The sequence below is a fragment of the Haliaeetus leucocephalus genome, unplaced genomic scaffold (assembly GCF_000737465.1).
Source record: "Haliaeetus leucocephalus isolate CR32 unplaced genomic scaffold, Haliaeetus_leucocephalus-4.0 Scaffold162, whole genome shotgun sequence".
Taxonomy (NCBI): Eukaryota; Metazoa; Chordata; class Aves; order Accipitriformes; family Accipitridae; genus Haliaeetus; species Haliaeetus leucocephalus.
The window spans coordinates 10,641,111-10,665,965 of NW_010972598.1; the positions used below are offsets into that span (position 1 = coordinate 10,641,111).

The window sequence follows — 24,855 nt, forward strand, 5'->3', positions numbered from 1 at the left end:
ATGCCCACCGGCTGCCGGCGGACGCTGCTTGCGCAGCTCGGTCGTGCTGAGCTATTGCAGAAAGGGTTCAGAGACACAACCGTAGCATCTCACGTAACCAAAACTACCCACCTCTCATGCCAGCTTCTCCTGCCGCCTTAGTTGTGAGCTCTCTGCAGCCCAAAGGTTTTGTTCTGGTGTTTTTTTTGGTGATTCCTTTTTTTTTTAAAAAAAACCCAAACCTCTTTTCCATGAAGTCTGTGCTTGAATATTTCCACTTGGTTAAGCTGAAATCCTGTCCTGTGGGCAGCACCCTGCCAGGGAGCCAGCCACCCTTCCCGGGACGGCACGTCCTGGCAGTACCTGGAGAGCTGGGCTTATCTACGACTTGGAGAACTCGCGAAGCCAAGACCAGCACCGGTTTTCTGCAGCCGTGCGAGCCGGGGAGCGTCAGCGTGCCAGAAGCCTCGCCGGCGCGGGAATCCTGCCAGCACGGCGCTTGCTGCCCGAGATGCTCTGGGGCTGGCCCCGCAGCTCAGCAGTGCCAGCACCGATGGGCTTTGCTGACCAAACCCCTGGTACCTTGGAAGTGGGAGACGCAGCATATACATTGCTCAGCACTGATAATAGAGGCAGCCAAATACACCAGTGCTAAAAACAAAAGTCCTGTGTACATAACTAAAAATATGTATAAATATGAATATATATTTACATGTCTTTTTAAAAGGGTTGTTACCAGAGATATACCAGTTTGGTAGTAAGGTACTAGTGGCTGGTAGATATCAGTTGCTATAAAAAAAAAAAAAGTTCATATATTTTGCTACTTTTGCTGTTTTTATTTTTTTAAATTATGTTCTAAACCTATTTCAGTTTAGGTCCCTCGATAAGAATTGCTGCTGCTGCTTCAGTTTTATATGGGGTTGTATTAAACAATAATAATAATGTGTCGATGCCTTTTGGGAATACGTTGTCATTACGTGCCTGGCCTTTCCCTGGCCCCTGTGTCCCCCCGCACCCTCCCGGGGTTCTGGCGGGGCTGGGGCCGGGCATCGCCTGCCAAGTGCCCGCGGCACCATATTGGTGCGTGGGGTGCCGGGGCACAGGCGTGCCCTGTGTTTTTGGTGGTGCCGGCGAGGGGTCGGGACGGTGCCCTGGGGAGGGGGCTGCAGCCCCTGCCCCAGCAGTTGGGCTTCCCTTTGGGAAGGAGCCGGGGGACCTGGGGTCACGCAGGTCCCCATGCTGGTCCCCCGAAGCACCGGGACACCGGAGCTGTGCCATGTGGCACCAACCCCTCCAGCCTGGCTCGGTGCCCGGTCCCAGCCCCGCTGTGCCCTGGCTGGGGGGGGCTGCACGCCCTGCGCAGCCCCCGCTCCCCGGGGCGATGCCCGCCAGTGCCTTACCGGCGCCCGGGGGAGCGTCCTCATCCGGGGCATCGTGCCACCCGGCTCTGCCCGTCCGTGCCCACCGGTCTCCGTCCCGGAGGCGGTTGCGGTGCCCGGCTGCTCGAGCTCTGCTCTGCGGAGCTGGTGCCGGTTTGCTGTGCCCGGGAGGTCGGGGCATTTCCCCGGCTGGGGGCAGCCCCTCGTCGGGGAAGGGGCTACGTGTGCCCCCCCTCCCTCCCTGTCACTGGCATTGAGACTCCAGAGCCAGGACGCTATTACTTGAAAAGTTTATTTTGCCTTTGTATGGAGAAATATTATTTGTTGTAAACTCTTCTGTAATGAATCTGGAATTCTTGTAATTATTAAAGACTTTAACCGAGACTTTGCCAGCCATGACCCCATCCCTGGGCGGAGGGGGTGGGGGGGGAGATGCTCTGGGCTGGCAGGCAATGGGGAAGGGGCTGTAAGGGATCTGGGCACTAGCGCTCATCCAAGCAACTGGTTTGGGAAAACGACATTTGGAGAGTAGCGAGGAAAGGCGGCTGGTTTTGTGGGAACTCTGTTTTCATGGCTCCAACATTCCCCATAAAAGTATTCTCCCATTCAACAACTCAAACCCAGTTGCCTCCTTTTTGCAACCAAAACAACGCGTGCGCAACTCTGATGCTGTCAGAAAGTGTCGCCTGGTGGGTCCTTTCCTGGGGGTGACCCCCCCCCCCCCCCCCCTCCAAGGGACCGGGTCCCACTGACCTGCAGGTGAGGACCCTGCAGGAGGTGCCACCATCCCCGTGGGCTCAGGGTGACACAGCCCCAGGGCCCCCCCGAGCCCCCGGCGGGGCTGGGGCGGTGGGGGTCCGGCCAGGCAGCCCTCCCCTCCTGACATAACCGCTGCAGCTCTGGTTCAGTCTCTCCACTTTTCCAGTCTTTTTTTCTCTTCTCAGGAAGGAGCTAGTGCCAGCCCCAGCCTGTTTGCATTTAAATTTGACCTGCTGCCTCCAGAAACCGCTGGCCCTGGGAAAGGCATTTCATCACCCAAGAAGCCTGGGTCAGTTAAAGATGCTGCCAAGGACCCTCAGCCGGGGCATCACGGGGGCATCCTGCACCCCACGGCCCCCTGAGCTGCTCGGGCATGCGGGGTCCAGGCAGGGGTGCTGGGTGGTGGCTAACACGGGGGGGCAAGAGGCTGCCAGCCCCTTTACAGAGCACTTAAATAGTTAAGATGAATGGCTGCAGCATCATCGGCCTCACTGGCCCTTTTAAAAGCATCTGCTTGTTGCTATTTTCCTGTGTAAATTAAATCGATCAGCTGTGCTCAGCCTCCCCCCCCCCTCCTAAATTAAGTAGAGCTTTTAATCAAGTGATTTATGTTGAATTCACAGTCCTGGATTAAACTCGCAGCCCAGGCAGCCGGGAGCGGGGGGAGCGGGGCTGGGGGTCTCCATAAATCACCGCTCTCCCTGGGACTGACTTGGCAAGGCGGTGGGGAGAGATGGAGCTCGTGTTTACATCATCAGAAACTGCTGCTATCACAATCTTCTGCTCATTTCCTGGGGTTACCAGGAGGGCAATTAAATATGATAATAAGCAGAGCAACTCCAGCAGCGCTGCTAATGCACACTGCAGGGCTGGGAAAGGGCTGGGCACGCACAGCTGGGCGCCCTCTTTGCATCCCCTTGGGGACCCAGTGCCTTGGGCACAGACAATCCGGTCCCTCTGGCAGAGCCCTGGGGATGCTGCGCTGCCCTTCGTAGGGTCGAAGCTCTGGAGGTCTGGAGGGACGGTGCTGCTTGGACGCTGGTCTCGGAGCAGGGAGATCTGGCTCCTCTCTGCCCTTCCCGGTACGGCATCCTCTTCACGTGGGCAACTCCAGGAGACAGAGATACCCCAAAGCTGGTGTCGGCACCCTTCACTCACAGAGGGTGGCCGCCACACCAACCCCATATGGAGAAGGACCCCGAGCTATCAGCCCCAAGGGTGGCAGCAAGCCCGGGACAAGGCTGCAGGAGCTCATCCTGCAACCCCTGTGCGGGACACCCTGGCAAGCCCCGCTCAGGGCTGCACGGGGACCTGCGGGACCAAAGCCGTCCCCATCGCCCAGTGCTGCTGGATCCGTGCCCGGGGGGTGCCTGTGACCCCTCCAGCACTGCCCGGCACCGGGCCCTCCCCACTACAAATGAAATTAGGAGGTAAGTGGAATGGGGTCCCTCGGGAAATGACCCCAAAACAATGGGGCATCCGGAGTCACTGCCTGCGGGACCCCCCCAAGCGGGTGGCTGGGGACACTGGGCATTGGTGGCTGCCGAGCGCTCAGCCCGCGACGGCGTGTTTGGCTCTCACAGCATCCTTTGTCTCTTCCACTCCTCGCCTTCCTCTTTCTCTCCTTTTAAAGCCCTCCGGCTGTGCCGGACCGAGACAATCTCTTGGCTCGGGCCCAGGACCTGGCTGCTCTGCTCGGCGCAGAGCTGGGCTTTGTCCGCTTGCCAGCCATGGCAGGAAACCTTTGCAATTCCACCTTGACGTGGGGTCCCACGGTCCGGCTCCTGGAGCACTGCTCAGCGGGTGCGTGGGGAGCGACCCCCCCACCCCGGGCCATCGCCGCCCCCGGCCGCCCCGTACGTCCCACCCAGCTGCAGGGTCAGCACCACCGCAAGGCAGCGGGAGGGGGTCTGGCTCCAACCCCCCCCCCACCGGCCACCCACAGCTGAGCAAAGATGGAGCCAGATGTGCGCAGCTGTGGCGGAGGCAACCTGCGAGGGGGCATGCGGCTCCCCCCAATCCTTACTGCGCCTCGGAGCTGCAGCGGCCGTGCAGCACTCCAATTCTGCGTGGTGCAGGCAGCAGGACAGGACAGGCAGCCCCCCCCTGCAACCACGCAGGCGAGCGTCGTGGGCAGAGGGGTGCCAGCATCCCTTGGCACCGCACGGTCCCACGCAGCCGCTCTCGCGCCATGGCCGATGGCGAGGGGAGCGGGGAGGAGGTCGTGGTGGCAAAGCTGGGGCAGCTTTCCAGCCATAAATTGCTTCCTTGTGAGGAAATAACCTTGCCCCCCCCTCAAGAGGCAGGGGGCTGCCGAGCGGAGACTGCGGGAGCCGGGCCACAGGCGTGGTCCCCACCAGCCATCATCATCGGCCCAGGGCTCGTAGCGGTGCTCCCCAAAACCCCAGGGATGTCCATGAGTGGATGCCCCTTCTTGCAGTGTCATCCTTGGGGTGGATGCGGGGGGGCTGCGAGGCAGGGGCAGAGGAGGGCAGCTCTGCAAAGGGGCCACTCACACAGGGGGTCTCTGCCCCGTGCCCTGGGGGGGTCGCCCAGCCCTGCGGTGGCTGTCGGTGTCCTGGCACGCGTCCCGGCTCCGGCCGCACCGGCCGCTCGGGTCCTCCCGAGGCGGGAACTTGGCACGGCTCTCGGCAAGGCTCCCCTGCTGCACATCACCGCCCTGACAGCTCGCGCACCAGACCCTGTCAAACACCACAGATCGGCTTCATTTCATCCAAACAAAACATCGGTTATGAACCGGGGCAGCTGCCCACAATTCCTGCTCCTGTGTGGCGGGCTCCGAAGGGATCCTGCACCCTCTGCGCCCCTGCCTGCTGCCTCACTCCGCAGCTGGCCTCGTGGCACAGCTCTGGCATGGGATGCTCCCAAATCCTGAGCGCAGCTCGTGCCGGGCCGGTAGCGGCACCGTGGCTCAGCTCCAGCTGCGGGGGGAAGCCCTGCAGCATGGGCAGGGGATGAGCATCCCCCCCAGCATCCCCACGCCGCGGCCGGGGCTCCATCGGGTGCAGCTGGGGTGCGTGGGGGTGCGAGGATGGGCAAAGGAGGGACAGGACCATCCCTGGCAGACAAGCTGGGGAAGTTGCCGTCTGCGCCCTGTAACGCTCCGCTCAAGGTTTTGCTATCGAGCCCTTGTTCTACGTTACTTGAAGCTGGTGTAAGCCTCCATCTCCTTTGTTACAAATTTATAACAGAGACAGAAAGCCTGCTAGGAATGCAGTGCTCGAATACAGGAGGCTATAAATCTCAGCCTTTGTTGTGCTTGGGCCTCACTAAATCAGTGCTTTTCCCTCTGAATATTAATCTACTATAAAAGTGCTGACCAGTGCATCTTTCCCCAACAGCTTTCTGGGGAAGAGGCTGACGCAAGGACCAAGGCTGGCTGTGGCACGGGAGATGCTTCTTACCAGCATCCAGCAGAAATCCCCCCGTCGCCCGGGCAAGCCGCTGCCCCCACACCGGCACAGCATCCACTGGCAGGATGGCGACAGACATGGATGCCATAAAGCCCAGCTCCAAGCTGGGAGCAGCGATAGCACGGGGATGCCCAGGGGAAGGATAAACCGGTGGAGGAGCCGGCTCTCCGAGTCGAGGGGAGGGCTGAGAGGTGTTTGGCACCAGCGCGGCTGGAAAAGCTCTCCCCACGCCAAAGCACACACGGCTTTGGATCTCTGCAACGTTTAATTTGCCCGATGTTGCAGAACAGAATCCAGTAATTTATGGGGCTCTGCTGGGTTCGTTTCCTCCGCTCGCTCGGGGGTCGTGTAGCAAAACCGCTGACTCTCCCCTTTTTGTGCCTGTGGGGTAAGAGGGTCCTGGGAAGGCACCTGGGGTCCTGGCACGCCAGGCAGAGCCAAGACTTGGGCACGTGCCGCCGGCTCCGCAGCCCCCGCAGGCGCCTGCTGAGGGGTATCGGGGACCAGAGCTCTGCTCTGCAGCTTTGCAGTACAAATCCACCCGGGAAGGACTTGCCTCTCCCAGCCCAGGGGCTGGCTGCCCATGGCTGGGGGAGGAGATCGAGCCCCATCACCCTGGAAAGCCCTGCAGCAGCCAGGGACCTGCAAGGGCTGGGGTGAAGCTGCGGGGCAGGGGGGATTTTTGGTCTGAAAATGGGTTTGTTCAGAGATGTGTAAGTGGCCCAAGACTGCTCTGGGTTCATCCCCCTCTGCCTGGCTCCAGTGCCCTGCTCCCCCCCGGAGAAGGGTGGCTTTGTTCACAACTTGTGCTCACTTTCAGGCTAAACACCGAAGCTGGCGACCCTGCTGTGCAGCTGGGGGTCACGGCAGGAAAACCGAGGAAGAGCAAGCCCCAGCTCCCAGATCTTTCTAAATTAAAACCACAGGAGGAAAACAGACACGAAGTGACTCCTCGCACACACGCCAGTGTGGCGTGGTCGCAGCAGAGTGCAGCCAGGAGGACGGGGCCACGGGGAGCACCTTAGCTCGCCCACGGCTGGGCGGCCGAAGCGCAGCGCCCAAGCGATGCCGCAGGCTCCCCGCCAGCTCCTCTTCGCTCTCCATCTGCAAAACCTCTCAGCAGAAGAATGCGTTGCTCCCTCCACGGCAGGCGCAGGCTGGCTCTGCCTTCGTCCCGCCCCAGGACACCTCGCCAGCCTCCTCCTCTCCCTCTGCCTCGAGCAGGGGCTGCCGGGCAGGAGCATCCCGAGGGAGCCGCTGGCAGCCGGCATGGGGTCAGCACTCAGAGGGAGCAGGTAGGCAATGGGGACGGCTTGCTGCGAGCTTGCTGCGAGCTTGCCAGGGGCTGAGCTGAGCCCCGGGGCTGGGTTGCCACCGTGGCCCTAGGTGCCAACTACTGCTTCCCATGTTAATTACTATTAATGACCATAAAATCAGCAGAGAACAGGCTTCCTCATGCTCCTGCGCCTTGGACGGGTAACTTGCAGCTCCTGACACCCCGGTGAAGCTGCCAAGGATGCAGAGCTGAGCAGCTCGCCTGGATCTTGGGTTACCCGGAGGAAATATGCTGTGTTTAAGCCCCCCCATTTAAGAATGGCAGCAGTGGGTGAGTTTCAGACAGCTGCAGGGCTGGGGGGACGCCTGACCCCGGCAGACGGACCCATCCCCAGCCAGAAGGCATCTCTCATGCAGCACATGATGCTCAAGGGCTGCCGGACCTTTTGGACAAAGCTGCTGCTCGTCTCTGGGCTGTTTGAGCCCAGCTGGCAAAGCAGCCACCGAAGGAGCTATTACCTGATCATTTAACCTCAAACTTCCCTAGCTGGTTGCTAAATACTGCCAGGAAGAGTTCAGTCGCATTCAGAAGTTGGAGCAGTCGCAGGCCTGGAACACCAGGCGGGAGAAGATGACTTCCCTCATTACCTGTATTACGTGGTGTAAGATGTTCTCTTACGATGTATTTAAGGACTATCAGAGTGGCAGTCTTTCAAGGCAACATTACCTGTTTGCAGGCAATTAAGGGTATTATCTCAGTAATTTTCTGCCTACCTCTTGCACCAAGACAGGAAAAGCCCCTGACAATTTGAAATTCAACTCAAATTCTCCAAACACCCTGAAAACTTTCCAGGCTGCCAGAATAACACGGTGCTTGTCACCCGGCCAGTCTTGCCATCGCACCGTGCAGTGCAGAGCCCAGCGGTGGGAGGGGATCCCACCCCGAGATGGGGAGGCAGAGCAGCTCGGGGGTGATGTGGGCTCCCCAGGTGCCAGCTGGGCTCTCTCTGGGGCTGGCATCCTCTTCCCGCGAGCCTGGCAGAGCCGAAGCAGCCCTGGGAGGGGGGGCACATATCTTTGCCCCTCCGTGGCCAAAGGGCTCGCTGGCGGAGCTTGTTCTTCCCCAACTGAGTCCTGACTCCCATCTGTACCAGGGCAGGAGCAAACAGCCTCTCTGGGTGCTGGGAGCTGGGGCAGAGAGGTCTGCAGCGGTCAGGAGGGGGGAGAAAAACCCTCTGTGTGGCCACGGGTGGATCTCCCGGTATGCCAGTCCACTGGCTGCGTGGGGCAGATCACTGCAGGGCAGACCGAGGGTTGGGGGTTGAACCGTGCAGCATCCCCAGAGAGGAGCATTCCAGAGGGACGAGGCCTGTGGAGCGCTTCCGAGATGTGCACAGGGGCAGGTCTGCAGCAGCCCTTCCCCAGGGACTGGGACATCAGCCTGGGGCAGCCCCAGCAACACCCCCCCCCATGCTCCGAGTGTGTGTGGGCAGGATGGAGGCATTTCTCCCTCTCCTGGGGGCAGGATCAACCTCGTTTGCTGGGTGACCTGACCCATGAGCTGTCGGTGATTTGCACGTTGTCACAGCCCCCCGCTGCCCCCCAGGACCGCCGTGCTCTGAGCAGGACCCCTGGCGGGGGGGGTGTCTCCTCCGGTTCCCAGGCTGGGTGCACCCCAGGATGCTGAGCCCCCCCCACCGCTCCCCCGCTGTCTGCAAAGCAGGAATGGTTCCAAAAGCAAAGCCCTGCTCCCATCCTCAACCCCAGGACCCCCTGGCTCTGCCAGAAGCCCCTGGGGAGGCAGAGCCACCCCCAGAGAGCCCTGTGCTGGGGGGGCAGGTGGATCCATTTAAACCCTGAGCAGGAGAAGGGCTCCTGCCCTATAGCCTGCAGCCCCCAGAGCATCCTGGACACCACCGGTAAGTGTTCCCCAGCTTTGGGGCTGTGTGCTCTTGTTATTATATTGCTGTTCTCCAGGGAATGGATTATTTTTTTGTGTAACTGAGGCTGTGAAATGGGATGAGAGGGGTTTTCTCCCCGCAGCTGCTCGCTCCTGCCTCTGCCCAAATAGCTCAGCTGCTGGCAGCAGGGGTTTCTCTGGAAATGTTGCTGGTGAACTGCTGCTGTTAACTCCCGTTGCTGGCTGTTGAGAAACGCAGTGCGCAGCCCTTGCCTCTCCAGAGGGCTGTGGGCATGTGCTATTACTCAAAACTCTTGTTCCCAGAGTCAGGTGTTCAGACACCCCAGATAATTCTGCTTTAGTGACTCACCTCCGTGTAGGCAGGTTAGAGAACAGGAGAGTGTTGGTTCTACAGCTCCAGAAGCAAGGACAGAAAATCCCTTCCTCCTCCGTGCTCCTGTCTCTCCCTAACAGCCCTTCCCAGGGGTGGCATGGCTTACCCTGCCCGGGCACACGGCTGCACGCAGCCTTGAGGGCTGCTGCAACAAAGCAGTACATATTCCTCCCTGCAATCCATGACCAGGCAGGCTCATGCATCCTCAGGTTTGCAACAGAGTGTTTGTACCGGTTCGAAATCAGCTTTTCCAAGCCTGTCCCTGTTGGATTGTTTACACCGAGAAACTGATGGCCTGATCCTGCTCAGCTGTTAGTGCTGCTGGTGCACTGGTCCGTGTCGGATGCAGCATTGAGGCAGAGGAAAGATGAGCTTGTTGCTGCTGTGCAGAAGGTACCTGCCGGACTCGCTGCACCAGGCAGGCTTGCTTCCATGGGCTGCAAGGAGAGTAGTGGTTAGGTGCGGAGGAAACGTGTCTGTGCTGGTGATGCTTGCACAGGGGCTCGCTTTTGGGGGGCCTGGGGCCGGGCACGGCTCTGGCACTGGCTCCCAGGCAGGCTGCAGGAGCAGCAACTGGGGTGGTGATGCCCACACGTGCGTGGGAGCCTTGGGGAGCCCATCTCCAACCCGCCTGCGCCCCACCGATTGCAGGCAGCATCTCCCCCCTGCCTGCCCTGCCCACGGGCAGCACTGCAAAGCGTGGGGCCGGCTCTGCAGCACGCAAGTCCGAGTGGGTTTGTTTTGCTTCTGTTGGCTGGAACGGGTCTGGAAGCAGGGCTGGGGTCTGAGCTTTGAAGCTCAGCTGCTGCTGCTGCAGGCGTGGAGAAAACAGAAACCTTTGAAGTCTGGTTGGTGCTGAAAACACTTCATTACCCTGCGCTAGTGAATGGCTGATTCTGGGAATTTGAAATTCCTCAGCGGTGATGGGTGCCTTCAGAGGGGCTCTGTCGAGAGGGCATTTCTGGGTAACGCTCCCTCCTGTGGCTCTTAATTGCCCCTGGAAATACAAACAAATTCTCAACCAAACTTCACCTTCCCCGACACAGACGTTGGTTTGTTACTGGAAGGTTGCGTGCGAGGACCAGACTCTCCATGTGCTGCTCTGTTGTTACAGGGCTGCAGCCAGCTCTTTAAAATGAGAAAGGGCTCGCAACGCGCCTCGTACATGTGGCTTTTATGTGTTGCTTGGGGAGCTGGAGCTTGAACCCAACAGGGCTGTTGGCCAGGCGTGAGCCGGAGGAGAGCTGCACACAGGGCTGTCTGCCCTCCACGCTGGCTCAGGTAGCCCCAGATACTGGGGAGCAGCAAGAGCAAGCGAGGTCCCAGTGCCGTTCCCAGTCTGACTTGTCTTCGCAAGATCTCGGTGTTTTTAATACTGGTTGCTGACCGACACTTATACCCGCGGGCAGGATCCTGCCTTAAATTCGAGGGGCTCCACCGAGAGCGGTACGAGCAGGCAGGACGGGCAAGGTTTTTGCATCTGTTTTTAAAGGGCTTTGCAGCCTTGGGCCTGGCCCTGCAGAGCCTCGGCTCTCGGGCCATGGGTCAACAGCCCTGCCCACTGCCACCCCAGGCATGTACTGGGCTGGGGGTGGGCGAGCAGGGTGCTGTGTTCCCAGACAAGGCGTGTTCGCTCCGCGAAGCCCATTTTGGGGTTTTTTTTCGGTGAAAGAACTGGACGGTGCTGCTATCTGCCGGTGGGAAGTGGCACTGGGAGGGCTGGCAGCCCGCGGCCGTGGCTCGGTGGGGGCCCGGCCCGCCCCACGCGTGTTCGGGACAGGGGTTAAGGGTGGGCGTCCAGGTGCCGGCAGCCGTGCTGGGCGGGCTGCGGGCAGAGCCTGTAGGAGCCCGGCATAGCCCGGCCTCTGCTGCGATACCAGCCGTGGTTTCCAGCTTAGGGAAAGCAGCGGCGGAGGTTTATTTGCATGACTTGTGGGGAGGTTAATTAACTTCACGTTGTGCTAGAAGAACATGTGCCTTGGTAATGTAAACTGCTGGCAAAGAACAGGGGTTTGGGGTAGTGTGGCAGAGCTGGAAAAATCATCCATGGCCATGGAACTGTTGTATGTGTCTGCTAGCGTGGGACAGGGATCATCCCTCAGATTGCATTAGCATTAGCCAGTCTATCCATCCATCCTACAGAGTCAGCTCTGGATCCACAGTTGGATAGCTGATACCATTTGCAAACAGATCAGAGCAGGTCTCTGGAGCTGGGTCTGTGGCAGTGACCCTTTGGCTAATGGTACCTGCTTTTCTACTTCTCTCGAAGCTACACATGCAGCTCCATGAAAGCACATGCAACTTTGGCGCCTGAATTGACACGGCAGCTTCAGTAAGCAGCTCGAAGATAAGAAGTTCCTAAATGCATGGCTTGGCTGGAGTTGTCTCAGTCCCCACAGCAATAGGTTATTCAAGCTTTTTTTCACTGCCATTTCTTTTCTTTTGCACTTCAAGAAATCCCATCCACGGTTACACCGAGCTTCCTTACCTCATCAAAAATACTAACTTTCCTCCTGTCTGTGACACTCTTGTTTTGATACGGTTTAGTGAACTAGGCTGGCTCTGCAAGCCCAGTTTGTGTGCTTTAAAACAGGGAGACTTTTCCCTCGCATAGCTCTTCCAACTCACCTTGAACTTAGGAATTCCCTCTCACTATTTACATGCTTTAGCCATAATACAGAAATTACTTGCATTCTTTTACTCCTGCACACTAATCTCAGTGCTCAACACCAGTGAAATCTTGCACTGAACAACATTTGTACTCAGCTCTTTAGTGGGTGAAATGCTTTTCTAGACGAAGCGGGCTCTGCAGATGTTTGGTCCCAGCTCTGTTCAAATACAGCAACTGTCAGTGTTATCAAGGAGACAAGGCTTCTGTTAAATAGACAAGTAGCCAGAGGCTGTTCTAGCCCCATCAGCAAAGTAATGGCTGCCAGCAACATCTCATCTGGGCTATGCAGAGGCAAGAGCAACACTTGAGCAACGGGGTTATTTTATTGAAATAAAATTTGTTCTCATTTACTAACCACCAGCTAAATACAAATATTCAGCATTGCATACTGGCTGTACTAACAAGGCAGGGGTGCAGGTACAGAACTAAGAACACAGTATGACGGTAGCTGTCTTCTGCAAGCTGTTTCTGCATTGCTAGTAAGAGCCTGAAGTCACATGTTTAAAGTGCTGATAACACCTGACCTTGAGATGACTGGCTTTTTTTGAGTTGGATTGTTCTAAAGGCTGTCTGACCTCTAGAAAAGACATATCATTCTACTTAGCACCAAGTCTAACTTTAATTTTACAGTAAGTATAAATATACATATTTAAAACCCATAATGTGAGTAATTTCTGAACATTTACATAGGACAAAGTAAAAAATTAACAAATGCTAAAAACAGCTTTTCAGTATCCTCCTATAGAGTCTACCAAAAAAACAGTCAACACTGGAGTGTGTGGAGAATCATTTTGTAAAGTATAGCAAGTCTGAGAGCACTTGCTGATGCGTAGTTCTGAGCCTGGTGAGGTTCAGCGAAGTCTGACATCAGACTTGGGCAATGTGTGTGGGTCCCCAGGTTGCCACCTCACAGGACCCAGTGAGATCCTAAAAATGCAAGTCTCTGCCTTCTATAACAGTGTCTGGCCCCGATGCAGCTCTTACTGATGAATGCAACCACTCACGCAGTGGAAGCTGTCCTCTTTGCTGCTCTGCTTTTGTCCAGCAAGTTCACAAGTCTTTCTGACCAGTTAAGTTCAACCACACCACTGAGGAGAGCGATGGTCCTCCCTTTGCTGTGGTTATTCTCCTTGGTACAAACGCGACCGTGAAATACAATGGCTACACGGGTCATTCTGTGTGCTAGTTATTGGTTAAACCACGCTAACTAGGATCAAGAGCTTGAGCTTGTAAAGCTGCGGCAGCAGGACAAGCTGCAAGCCCTGGATGTGTGGGTATGTTCCTGCAGAGGATTTCAAACTGTAGAACAGGCTTTACCGGACTTCCAGCCTAGCTCATTCTGCACCCAGGCTTTTATGACAATGAAAAGCTGCCTTTCCTAAGGCTTAAGAGCACAAACACCTCTTCAGTAACAGCACAGACAGTAGCGTCATTATTAACATATTTACAACATAAGTTAAAATGTTGGGGGCAGGGGATCTGGTACCAAAGAGAAGCCGGTGCCATCCAGATAGCCTTAGCATGGCCTAGTTGCTAATAAGCTTGGAATAGATAGAGCGGCCCCTGAGGGCTACTGACACCTTTTTGTGTAAAGCAGCCTCCTGGAAAGTCACTCTTTCTTTTTAAGGAGGTGCAGAGACAAAAGCTCTTCTCTCCCACTGTTATGACAGTCCTTGCTGGTTTCAGGCTAGACTCCATTGGCGCCGGCCTTGCTGCTCTGAGATGCTTCCATTTTAGTCTAGGTGTAAGAGAAAGTTACAGATTTTAGGCAGTACCAATACAAATGCTTCTTGACATTCAAAACTTGTTTTGAAGAAGGTATCTTCCCAGTTACTATGGGAAGCTGCTATAGAGAATAACAGCTGACTAAGAACAAAGTTCTTCAGGGTAAAGAAGCATTCTCTTGTTGATAAAAGTCAGTCTGGACTCCCAAACTTGCCTTAAGTGGATGTCCTAGATGTATACATAAGCAGGTAAATTGAAATAAAATATTCACAAAGGAAAATAGGCAAAAGAAAGGCAAGTCACTGTAGAAATACTTTTACAGATAAAAAATAGCACTTAACACTGTGGTGGTTCTGAGGGAAGGCTGGTCTAGCCTAGTGGTCCAAAGCAGATTATCACGGAAGAGTACAAGGAAAGGACATACTGGTAATTCCCCACAATGGTCTGCTACCTTCCCCGATTTGACTGCAGTCTCTCAGTCACACATGGTATTTTTGTATTTAACAGCCCTCAATGTAGTTCTCATCCAAAATCCCTCCAGTCGCTCCTTGAACTTCACATTCACACCATCTTGAAGCACAAATTTTCACAGTCTGTCTCCAAGCTGTGTGAAGAACTATCTCCTTTGGAAAGTCTAAGAATTTTGAAAAGCTTACCTCTCGTGGGGGAGGCTTAACTGACACTTCTGAGACTGGCAATTTCTCTGTTGGCTGAGATACAAATTCTTCATTCTTTAAGGAAAAAGCAGCTTTAAGTCACAGAACCCTCTCAGAAAACAAAGCTCTAGCTAGATCCCCTTCAGTCACTTCTCCTTTCTGAATGAGGCTGTTCCCTGCAATCCATGTTTGTGAAAGCTGTATGTCGGCATTGCCATCATTTCCCCTACGCAATTGAACAGAGCTATTTGGAAATACTTCTAGCAGTAGACACAATATTCTCCTTTAACTTCTGTTGCTGCTTTTATCAGCTTGGACTAATCTAAGCAATTCACTTCAGCCTTATGCTGAGAACCATATGCTCTGGCTTTCTTACTCTAGATATTTTGGCTTTTTTTGTCCTGGACAACTCAGCCCAAGTTCACTAGGACTGCTGAAAACAAGTCACCTTTAACTGGCTTCCTCTGAGCTAAATGTACGTGGATTGAAGTCTCTGTATTTATGTGAATAAAGCAACTTAGAAGCTTGTGAGTGCTCCTCTGTGGGAGGCCCGTAACATGGTATTGAATAACGAGCTGTTTCCAGCAAAAGGACAAGATGTGCCATAGCAGATCTCTGGGCCCTTTCATTGTCTCTTAAGCCAGAGTATGCAGCTGTGAAGCTCTCAGGCAAAAACATGTACACAATGCAAGAATATACATTGCTTATGTGCTCTGTGCAATGGCGTCAAACATTGGGTTTTGTCTAGCTTTGGAAAGGTTTGTTCACGCGCTCTTCCCAAAGATTACAGCACACTCATTTTCCCACTTGCAGACTGCTATTTTCTTACCTTTCTTCCCTGTACAATGGGGGCAGGATCCACTAGCGTCTCTTGACCTTCGAGAACGGATGTCATGATTTCAGCAGTTTCACCTATCTACAGAAGAACATATAGTTCAGCACAGTTATAACTCCAGTCCACTTGGAGGATCAAAGAACAAGATTCATATCACAGGGCTTCATTTCTATAACGTGTTAATGGTTAAACTATTAACCTGAAAGATTTATTCAAACAACTCACCTTATTTTGTGGAACTGGAACAGATTGTGGCTTTATATCTATCAAGTACAAGGCACGGGAAAGCAGGAGCAAAGAAGGTGGAACATTCTCTTTTAAATGCAGATCCAGCCACTGTTAGACGAAAACAGAAGGAAAAGTTATTTCATATTGGCTCTATGTCAGTACTTTTTTATATAGCACTCTTTGTCCTCAAAGATCTTAAAGCTATCTTGAGTTTGGCTAATACAGTTTTAAGTTACCACAATGAGAAGAAATAGTTTTGAAGAGTTAAGCACACCATACGAAATACACACTAGAGAGGAAGTTTCCAGCTACTAGTGAGTTACCAACATCACTGCTGACAAAGAGCCAACAGTGAAAGCTAAGTACTTCGAATTGCCTACAGCTTATGTGAGATACAGCATCTACAGCAGTATCTGTAATCTGTTTGAATGCTTACAAAAGGCTAGAGTTGGCCCTGCTACAAGTCTTGGCTACTTTAGAAGCTTAAAACATATTCTACCCCCCCACACTTCATCTTGCTTCTAGCTGGCCCTGATGCTACTTCTTGGGTTTTCTCTTTAGTCTAAGACATAATCTGGATACTTCATGTCTTAATGCTCAGCTATGCAGGTGAGGATCCACCTAGAAACACTTGCATTAATTCTTAGTGAAATCGTGCCTGCTCTATCTGAACACTGCATGCCACTCTGTCCTAGGAGAACCTTGTCAAACAAGACCAGACCAAAGCATACTTGCCTGTCTGAGCTGTTCCTTTAGTTGCTCCTCCGAGAGACCCAATGACCGCATTCCTCTGGCTCTGCACGCACTCTGCAGTTCAGACACACTTAGGCCACTGACTCCTTCCTTGGCAATCATCTGAAATGAAAAGGAATGTTCCTATCTAGGCACAGAGTAAGCCAAAACCCTGACGTACTTGATGAGCTTCAGCCCAAAGAACTGTCTGTCTAGGTAAATGTGCGTAAAGTCATACCAATACAAAGATGAGACAGAACTGACTTTGTAGACAATTTCTTCTGTCCTTAAAAGCTGACAGTCTTCAGCTACAGAGGATGAAAAACTTTGGTCCTGATTATTTTGTTTCCCCCCTGCCCCAAGTACTGAGAATTTCACTTTTACATGTGATCCTACAGGTTTGAAGAATTCACTCAAAGGCAGGTGACCCTGAGACCCTGAGTCAAGACTGCAGGCTTTAAAGCTGAACCTGTGGTTAGTTGCACATGCCTTTCAGTACTGGTCACCTCTTAACTAGCAAGAAGTCTTCCGGTCTTTCTTCTGTGTCGTAATAGGATTCTTAACACCATTTCAAATTACATTTCCTACACAATCATAAAATTAGGCTGGAAGGGACTTGTGGATGTCCCCAGTCCAACCTCCTGTCCAAAAGATGGTTGACTTAAAAGTTTCTTTACATTGCTCAGCCTTTTCCATTTATGCTTTGAGCCTCTCTAGGGATGGGGATTTCACAACCTCTAGACAACCTGTTCCTCTGTCTACCCCCTCACTGATTTTAATATTTTTTCTTATCAAGTTGGAATTTCCCTTGCTGCAACTTATGACCGCTACCTGTTGTCCTTTCACTATGCACCTGTAAGTCTGGTTCCATTTTCTAAATAACCCCATTAGGCAGTTGAAAACAGCAAGCAGATTCTCCCTTGGCCGCCTCCAGGCTAAATAAATCCAGCCACTTTATAAACTAATATACACTCATACTGAATTCAGTTGGTTAAAATCTGGTGTTTCCATACAATATTTATTCCAAAATTGGAACCTCCCTTTTTCACAAGTTCATATGACTCCAGAATAAAAATATAAGGGTGTTCTAAAGTGACAATATCTGCAGTGCCACACTTGTCAGGGTTCACCAAAGGCAGCAAGGGTGCAGAAGGATGAACTCTGATTCTGTTTTTTTCTGGAATCTCTCATGAGGAGAATCCAACTCCCATCAATATTAACTTTGCATCTGAGGAGGGAGTGTGGGCTGTGACACATGCCTTACGTACAGCAGGCAGTGATTCAGAGGGCAGAACTTGAGATTGCGAAAAGCGTGCGTTCCACCACAGAAGTTATATCTGTGCTATTTTAAACTTACTTCATCGTCTGCCTTGATAGTTCTGAGTCTCAGCAGCAGCTGAAAGCGGAGCAGATTGTTGGTGCCAATGGGCTGCAGCTCAAGCAATTTGCAAAGAGCTACCAACTGCGGCCGTTCCAAGTGTTCCAGGGTCAGCTCATCCTCAAAGAGCTTGGAGAAGCGTACGATCTCCTGGGTACTGGGCTGATGGCCGGTGTGACGAATCTAAACAAAGCACAGGCATCAGGGCAAAAGCCAAACCTGAAGAGAATCACAGTTTGTGAATCCTCTTCCTCCTCTAAGGAAGAAGCCCTTCCTGTTTCTCAGGCTGGTATTTGTATCTCTGGATGGAAACAAAATGATACAGTTAAAAGGCCAAAGTGAAGCAGTGCTCTTAAGTGGCCACTTAAAGGATTTCACAGGGTAAAACTTTCACTATTGTTCCAGGATGAAATTGCTGGTCTGACAGATGGGGTCAAAAGCTAGTGTCAGTAGGGTATTAGCTGCAAGAATGTATCCAGTGAAAAGTAACACCTGACAGCTCTGTGCTGTCAAAACTCTCTGCAATCTTTGTATAAATCCCATATTCTCTGCCCAAAATGACAGCACTAAACTGGTGTAACTACTGTTGCTGTCATCCCCAGCGCAGCCCATTTTACCTGGTGCACGTAAGAAGAGAATTGTTTTCCTTGTCCTGTATCTGCTTTGTTCCTTTTGGCCATCTCTGCAACGGTCTCCTGCAGGAACTTTGCTAATTCCAGCTTTGCATTTAATTTCTTTTTCTGCTTTTCTTCCTTCATTTAGGAAATAAAACAATTAGAAATTCCACTTGAAAATCAGAAGGGAGGGGATTCTGGGAAAGAGATGAAGTAAGACTTCAGTACTGAAAGCAAACAGGCTTTGGTTAGTGTAGAAAACGAAATTGCTGCGCACTTTCCTACCAATCACTGTTTACAACACAGTCTTCAAATTCTGCTGTCCTGTATAGGAATAAGCTAGGAATGTCTGACCTAGACGTGTGTGTGAGGCTGATACTCATTTACAGCAGCAGGCAGGAAACAACAGCTCTTTATGCAGCTGTACACATGTTCTACTGAGCTGGAGTGCACAGTCTACATCTTCAGAAAGGACACAAACCTTTTTTGACTCTGTCTCAAACGTCGAGGGCAGCATTTCAGGGAAGAGTTTCAAGAACACAGGTAACAGAAATTCCATGAAGGGGACAATGACAAACACCAGGAAGGGCACCAGCCGGAAGAGATCTGCACAAGTTCTCAGCAACTGTACAGAGAAGAGCACAGCAGATATTACTATTCAGCCAGACACACAAAAAAATGTGTTCCAAAGAAGTGTGGAAACAGAGCGGTTAAAATTCTTTCATTACAGCAAGCCTCTTAAAGCATCTTTTTAGCAAGGTGTTCGTATGTCTGGCACTTACCCTTCGTCTCTCCCTCCTAGTGAGGATCTGACCGTGTAACAGCCTCCACACCATCCTGGCAGCCACCTTGGTGTCAATCCAAAGCAAGTGGAATCCATTGTAATAATGTTTCAGTTCATCCACAATTTTTTGGCGTAAAGACTTTTTGCCCACGGGACTCTCTATGACTTGTTTTGTTGGAGTTTTAGCAGGCTGAGTACCCTGGTTTACAGTACTTCGGTGGGGTGGAGGTTCATCTCGGAGCTGCTGACGCAAGCAGGCGGACGTGTGAAACGTTCGCACAACTTCAGCTGGCGAGTGAGGTAGACAGGTGCCCGACCGTGTGGAGTGCAGCAGTGGCTGGTTTTCAGAGTCTCTTATGCAAGTCCGGTTTAAATGAGAATCCACTAGTTGGACAAAAGCAACTGCTGGAGCATATGGAGAATTGGAGTGCGCAAGAAGATGGGAGCCTCTGAAACTGGAGAGGTATGTAAGCAAGTGAGAGCGCATTGTGGCTAAGGTACCCAGGCATTACGTACAAATTAATGTTCTCAGTGCCACATTAATCTTGTGAAATTGATCTTGTGGCTGCCTCAGTATCTGAGATTCTGATCCCTCAGCAATGGATAAAATATTGAGAATTTGTCCCATGCTAACAACCTGTCTCTTGGGGGAGAATAACTCAAGACTTCAGACTGGCCCTAGGAAGCCCTTCTGTCAATTGTGTTGGCTGAAAGTTGCCAGCTGCGAACAAAGAAAAACCAAAGCCCCTTCTCTTCTCGCCAACCGTTTAGAACAGAGTTCTGTGTATTGCCTGCGTCAGCTGGAAAAGACAGGCTGTACACCGGAGAGAGGCAAGCGGTTAGATAGCTTTATAAAAAAAGCTAAGACCTCGCAGACTGCTGTGCATTCCAACAGCTGCTGAAGTCCCTTAGTGTTAGCTAAATCAAGCCTTGTGCTTCTCACGTTTAGCCAGGGAATCTTTTGTAGAAGTAAGCGCTCTAGTTCAAAGCGTGGGTACTGCGCTGAACGCGTACACCAGCAAACATGGGAACGGCACCGTAAATAAACCGCTGAAGAAACGCATTTTCAGGCCCGGCAGCCCCCTTGCCCCCCCCCGAGGTGCTGCGGCACGGAGCACCCGTCAGACTCAACCCACCGCTTACCTCAACCGGGCCCTTGCCAGGAGCATGGTACAGCGGTAGAAGGGCCGGGGTGCCACGGAGTCATCGGCTCCGGCCGGACGCGGACAGCGGAGGGACCCTCATCTCCAGCGGTGAGCGGCCGGGGGGTCTCGGGGAGCGGGCGGCGAGGCGGCCGGGCAGGGGGGGACGGGACGGGCCCTGGGGGGGCCCGCCAGGCCTCTGGCGCATCACCTTCCCGCCGGTGTCGGTGCCGCTGCCGTGGGTGCGAGGGGAGACGTGAGCGGGCGCGGCGGGCCGGGTCGCCCCGGGCTGGCCGGGGGACAGGGCCCGCCGGCTGCTGAGGCCGCACCGGGGTGTTCCCCGCAGGTTCCCCCGGCAGGGCCGGGTCCCGGTCCCTCCCCGCCCTCTCGGCTGGGCTGTCCCAGCCACGCTACTCCTTCCCGGTGCCGGTGCCAGTGCCGGCCCGTTCACCGCCCGCCCTGCTCACCGCCGGCCTCAGTCCTCCCGGGCTGTCCCATCGCGCCCCTGCCCGCGCCGGTCTAGCCCGCCGAGCGGCGCTCTATGGTTCTCTCTCCGTCGCTCCATCGCGGTGCGTCACAGCCCCTTCGGCAGGAGCCAATCAGAAAGCAGGACTGCGAGCCTGCCGGAGGCCACCCAATGGGAGCAGGGCGGGGCGGGGCTTGACCCGAGGTGCCCTCAGGAAGGGCGGCTCATTGGCCGAGAGGGCGGCGGCGGCGACGTGCGAGAGGGCGGGCCTTGGCGGGTGATGTCACGGGCCGGTGCGTGACGCCATCGCGAGGCGGTGGGGCTGCTCGTGACGTAAGGGAGGGTGAGGAGGGGTCGCCCTCGGCATCGGCCTGGGGAGATTAGCCCCGTGACAGCGACCGGGGCGGCCTCTGGGCCTGAGACCTGAGGGGAGGCCTCCTCCCGGCCCGGAGCAGGGAGCGGGCGCAGGCCGTGAGGTCACAGGGGCAGGGGGGACCCCCGTCTATATGTCCACCCCCCCGCCTCCCGCTCTTTATCTCACTTCTCATCAGTTTTGCTGCAGGCTGCCCTGGCGCTCTCCCAGGATCGGCAGCACTCCTGCCCAAACAGTGAGGCCGGAGGAGCGACGCTGGTGATGTATCGTCACCCGCGCCCTTTTTGTTGTTATTTATGTAGCACCTGGAGAGCGGGAGAGAAACGGGGAGCCATGCGCGGAGACGGGCTCCTGGCTGGAAGGGAATCTCTGGTTCTGCTCTGTGCGCCTGCTGCGTCCCGCAAAGGCTTGGCTGGAGTCCTGGCGAAAGGTAGGAGAGCTTGTTAAGCAGTTAACTCGCACACTGACGTCGTTTCATCAGTGGCCACGTAGGATGTTTCCTGGTGCATTTATAGGGTTTTCAAAAGGGAAAACGCTGCCGGCAGTTAGTTCGGCAGCCCGTGCTAGCTAGCCCACACTATCCAGCAAAACGTTGATGGTGTCCCTTCATTTTTTTGTATGGAGCAAAACTTTGCTTTTACGTGAAAGGTTCCCGTTTAGGTGATTGCAGTTTGTATCTATATATAGAGCAGAACATATTCTGAGCAGCTGCGTGTACGACGTGGCATGTAAGGGTAGAGTCCTCTTTTGTGTGTTATCGCCTGAGAACAGCTTTGCATGGAATTAGGTGTCAGAAGGAAGTTTCAAGCCCTGACATGTTTGAGGCAAATGCTGTGGGTCTGCGGATCTGATGGAACATGTAGGCAGCTGGAGAAACATTCTCGGTAGGTGACAGGAGACTCGGTCTCTCGAAACGTCTTGTGTGTTTGAGAGACTAGTGGGGAAAAAAACATTTTATTGCCTACAACGAAGAAGGTTTGTGACCCTTTGACAACTTCGCTAACAGGCGCCTAAACAGATGAACAATATTTTAAGAAGTAGAAAATAAAATTGGGAAAGATGGGTAAGAAACAGGGCGGAAAGCTCCCGAGGTCTGCCAGCAGAGCTCTCAGTGCACTGCTGTGTTTTCTGTCAGTTGGAAGGCACATTTCCCATAAAGGGCTGGTCTCAAAGTCCTTTACATTCTGAAAAAAACCCCACCCCACCATTAACCCAAATACTTTTTTGCTGTCAAAAACATTTCTGCATTGTTAATGCAGACCATGTAATAGTAAAATTTAGTTCCTGTGTGCTTTATTCTGCCAGAGTTGGTTCTGCTAAACCATGTCCCCCAGGATTGCAGAAGAGGGTTTTGTTTTGTTTTTCTTTTTTTCCCTCGGGAGAGGTTCTTGCTTCAGGAAGTGACAGAATAGGAAATTAAAACTGGATGAGCAGGCAAAGACAAACTCCTGTCCTCTGAACCCAGCTGAAGAAGGTGTCCTTAGTTCGTCATGCTAGAGTGGGAGATTTGCGTTACTGTACTAGTGCTCCAGCTTTCAACAACTTGGAAGTGCTGATTTCGTCTCCTCAGAGATATCTTTCCATGTGGATTTGTGAGACGGCTTCTAAGACAGTGCAGACCAGAGTCTGTTGGATGTGCTTATTTACCTCCTAGTTTTCACAGTGTTCCAAAACCGTGCTTTTAACCTACTTAGATTATGTCTTCAAGAGTTCTTCCTGCATGAACGAGGGCTAGGCACCCCTGTTTCGAAGGAGACTTTTACATGGATGCTGCCTCGCTGTGTTAAGCACTGGGCCTTTAGGACAGTCACTAAAGCGGTGAGGGGTCAGAGCCCCTCCTCGACACTGCTTGCTTGAAGCCCTGTTAGCAAGCTGCAGCCTCTGCGCTGCTGTTCGGAGCCCCCTCAGCACGCCACCCCTTCTTTTTGGGAAGGGCACCGGGCACAGATTGTTTGTCCAGGAACTGGCGTCGGTTCTGAACTGTTCTGAAACACGCAGGCAGCACGATTTGAGGCACAGCTTCTGGAAGCCATTAGTGTGCTGCCCTTAAAGGGGAACATTCTTCAGGGAGAACACACCACCTCTTTGATTGTTCAAGAATATTGTTTTCTCTTGCGTACATCTTTGGGGTTATTGTAAAGCACTCGAGCGTGTGGCGTACAAGGAATGCTGGGGTCTGTTACTGATGGAGCTGTGGTCGCCTGCTGGCTTCAACCTCGCACGATGATCTCCTGGAGCTGGAAATGTCGAGTCTGGCGGTGAGGTCCCAAGTGCCCGCAGAGCAACAGAAGCACTCGTTCCGAGGGCTGGGGTCAAGTACCCACGGGTTCATCAGCGCAGTCTGAGTGGTGATCCTGGGAATGGTCGCTAATTACCGTGATTGTGTGTGCTTCTGGTAGCTGGTTACATCTTGTAGTCCCTGTGCCTGGCAAGAAAAACGGGTTATGTTTCCCTTATTCCGTGTGCTCTGCTGGCCATGGCACGGATCATCCAGCCTTCCTCGGGCTGAGACAGGCGGGGTTGCTCTTGTGGTGCTTCCCTCATCTGCGCTTAGCTTTAGCTTTGCGTGCAGTTTCCCAACCAACAGATCATTTCCAGTAAAAACTCTCAGGAGCAGGAAAAGTAATGTGGAAGAAAACTGAACAAGAGAAAAAGGGAGGGAAAACTGTAATTCCTGTCAGAACATTCATTGGTTGTCAAAAGGAATTGGAAGGAAAATACATTCTCATCCCTTGACTACTTCAGTAGCAGGAACGTCAGGACCCCCCACATATTAACATTAACCTTGATACTAATGCTCAATGTTAAGCATTTAGAATTTACAGAAGGGAGGAGAAGAGGGAGAGAAAGCCTTTTCTAGGTCACCTCCATTTTTGCTGCCTTATTGTGTTTAAGGAGGAGGGGAATTGCTTTTAAAATTCACTTTATTACAGCAATTCCCGCCCCCCTGCCCCTGACAAGAAAAACGCCTCCTCACTGTGGGCTCCAAGCCTCTGCTTTCTGGGCAGTGGGAAATGCTGTGAATTTGGAAATCACTGCACAGCCTTTGCTCAGTGACTCGTAAAGCTCACATCTCTTCCGCTTTCACGTTGGGTCATGTCTCTCTCTCCACCTAATTCTTCTTGTTTTATTACCTGGCTTGGTTTTTTTTCCTGGTAACAGATGTCATCTTATCTTCCCATCTTGCTTACTTTCCATTCTTCTGTGCTTTTCTTGCTTTCCATTTTCCTTTTTTTTTTTTTCCTTGCACGTTAATGTTTTTGCTGCAGGAAAGATTTATTGTGTGCTCTGCAGTTGTGTTTTCTTCTGCAAAAGAAAGACTTGAGGGTTGTGGAGGAGGGGAATTAATTGCAAACATATCAATGCATAATTTTTCAGCCAAAATAGGAGTAGAAACTACTGAGGATGACAGCGTTTTCCTTCTCCATCCAACCAGACCTCAGCAGCTAGACTGAGCGTCGGCATGGCACACTACAATCTCTCCGGCAGGATGGGGATTCTTCCCAGGCCACGTGCCGCCCAGCCATAATTAAACGCGCGCGGTACGTCTCAGCAGTGCCGTCCGTCTCTCCTGACGGCGATGTGAAGGCACGGCGCGGTTTGGTGGGCCGGTTTCAGCCGTGCGGCGGCGCGGACGACGCCTCGGCACGCTCCGGGCTTGGCGGGAATGCCTGCCCGTGCCCGACGCTCAGCGCCCGCCGGTGTCTTCGTCGCTCAACCCGCCGCCGTCGTTGCGCCGGTAAACGCGGCGAGGCCCGCCAGGGCTGCTGGCACCGCCGTCCTCTCGCCACCTTCGCCCCTGCGGGTTTGTCAGCTCTTTGTGGCTTGGCCGCTCTGCGTGGCGAGGAGCGGGACGCAGCCCGACAGCTCGAAGAGCGCGCGGCCCCGGTCTCGGCAGCTGGAGTCCCGGGGCGCTGGGGCACCCCGCGCGGGTTTTACCGTCCCGGGGACGCGCCGTGCGTCCCCACGGGACGTTGTATTTCAAGTGCGTGGTTCCTTCGAGCGGGTCTCCGCCGCGCTGACCGCCGCGGCGGCGGCGGCGTACCGGGCCCGGCGGGCGAGAACTACATCCCCCGTCGTGCCTTGCGGCTGAGCGCCGTCCGGGCGGCCAATGGGACGCGGGGCGGGGGC

The 24,855-nt window shown here is 53.6% G+C and overlaps 2 protein-coding genes across 9 annotated transcripts in view; one reads left to right on the top strand and one right to left on the bottom strand.

Moving 5' to 3' along the window:
* Positions 1-12,137: 12,137 nt before the first annotated feature.
* Positions 12,138-20,043, bottom strand: LETM2 (leucine zipper-EF-hand containing transmembrane protein 2). 4 transcript variants are annotated; one of them, XM_010562749.1, is made up of 10 exons: positions 19,887-20,043; positions 18,742-19,198; positions 18,441-18,584; positions 17,963-18,097; positions 17,325-17,528; positions 15,971-16,090; positions 15,233-15,343; positions 15,002-15,088; positions 14,173-14,247; positions 12,138-13,529 (listed from the first exon to the last, which is right to left on the bottom strand). In XM_010562749.1, the coding sequence occupies exons 1-10, from the start codon at positions 19,910-19,912 to the stop codon at positions 13,479-13,481; spliced, it is 1,410 nt and encodes a 469-aa protein (XP_010561051.1). In that variant the 5' UTR covers positions 19,913-20,043; the 3' UTR covers positions 12,138-13,478. The 4 variants fall into 4 exon arrangements, with proteins under 4 accessions (XP_010561051.1, XP_010561048.1, XP_010561050.1 ...); XM_010562746.1 differs by having other exon boundaries at positions 12,138-14,247; XM_010562748.1 differs by lacking the exon at positions 19,887-20,043 and having other exon boundaries at positions 18,742-19,230.
* Positions 20,044-20,581: 538 nt separating this feature from the next.
* WHSC1L1 (Wolf-Hirschhorn syndrome candidate 1-like 1) overlaps positions 20,582-24,855 on the top strand; it is a 51,784-nt gene continuing 47,510 nt past the window's right edge. For all 5 annotated transcript variants that reach the window (XM_010562750.1, XM_010562752.1, XM_010562753.1 and 2 more), the window contains exons 1-2: positions 20,582-20,644; positions 21,027-21,154. The gene's annotated coding sequence lies outside the window, so the exon portion shown is untranslated. The remainder of the gene's footprint in view (positions 20,645-21,026; positions 21,155-24,855) is intronic.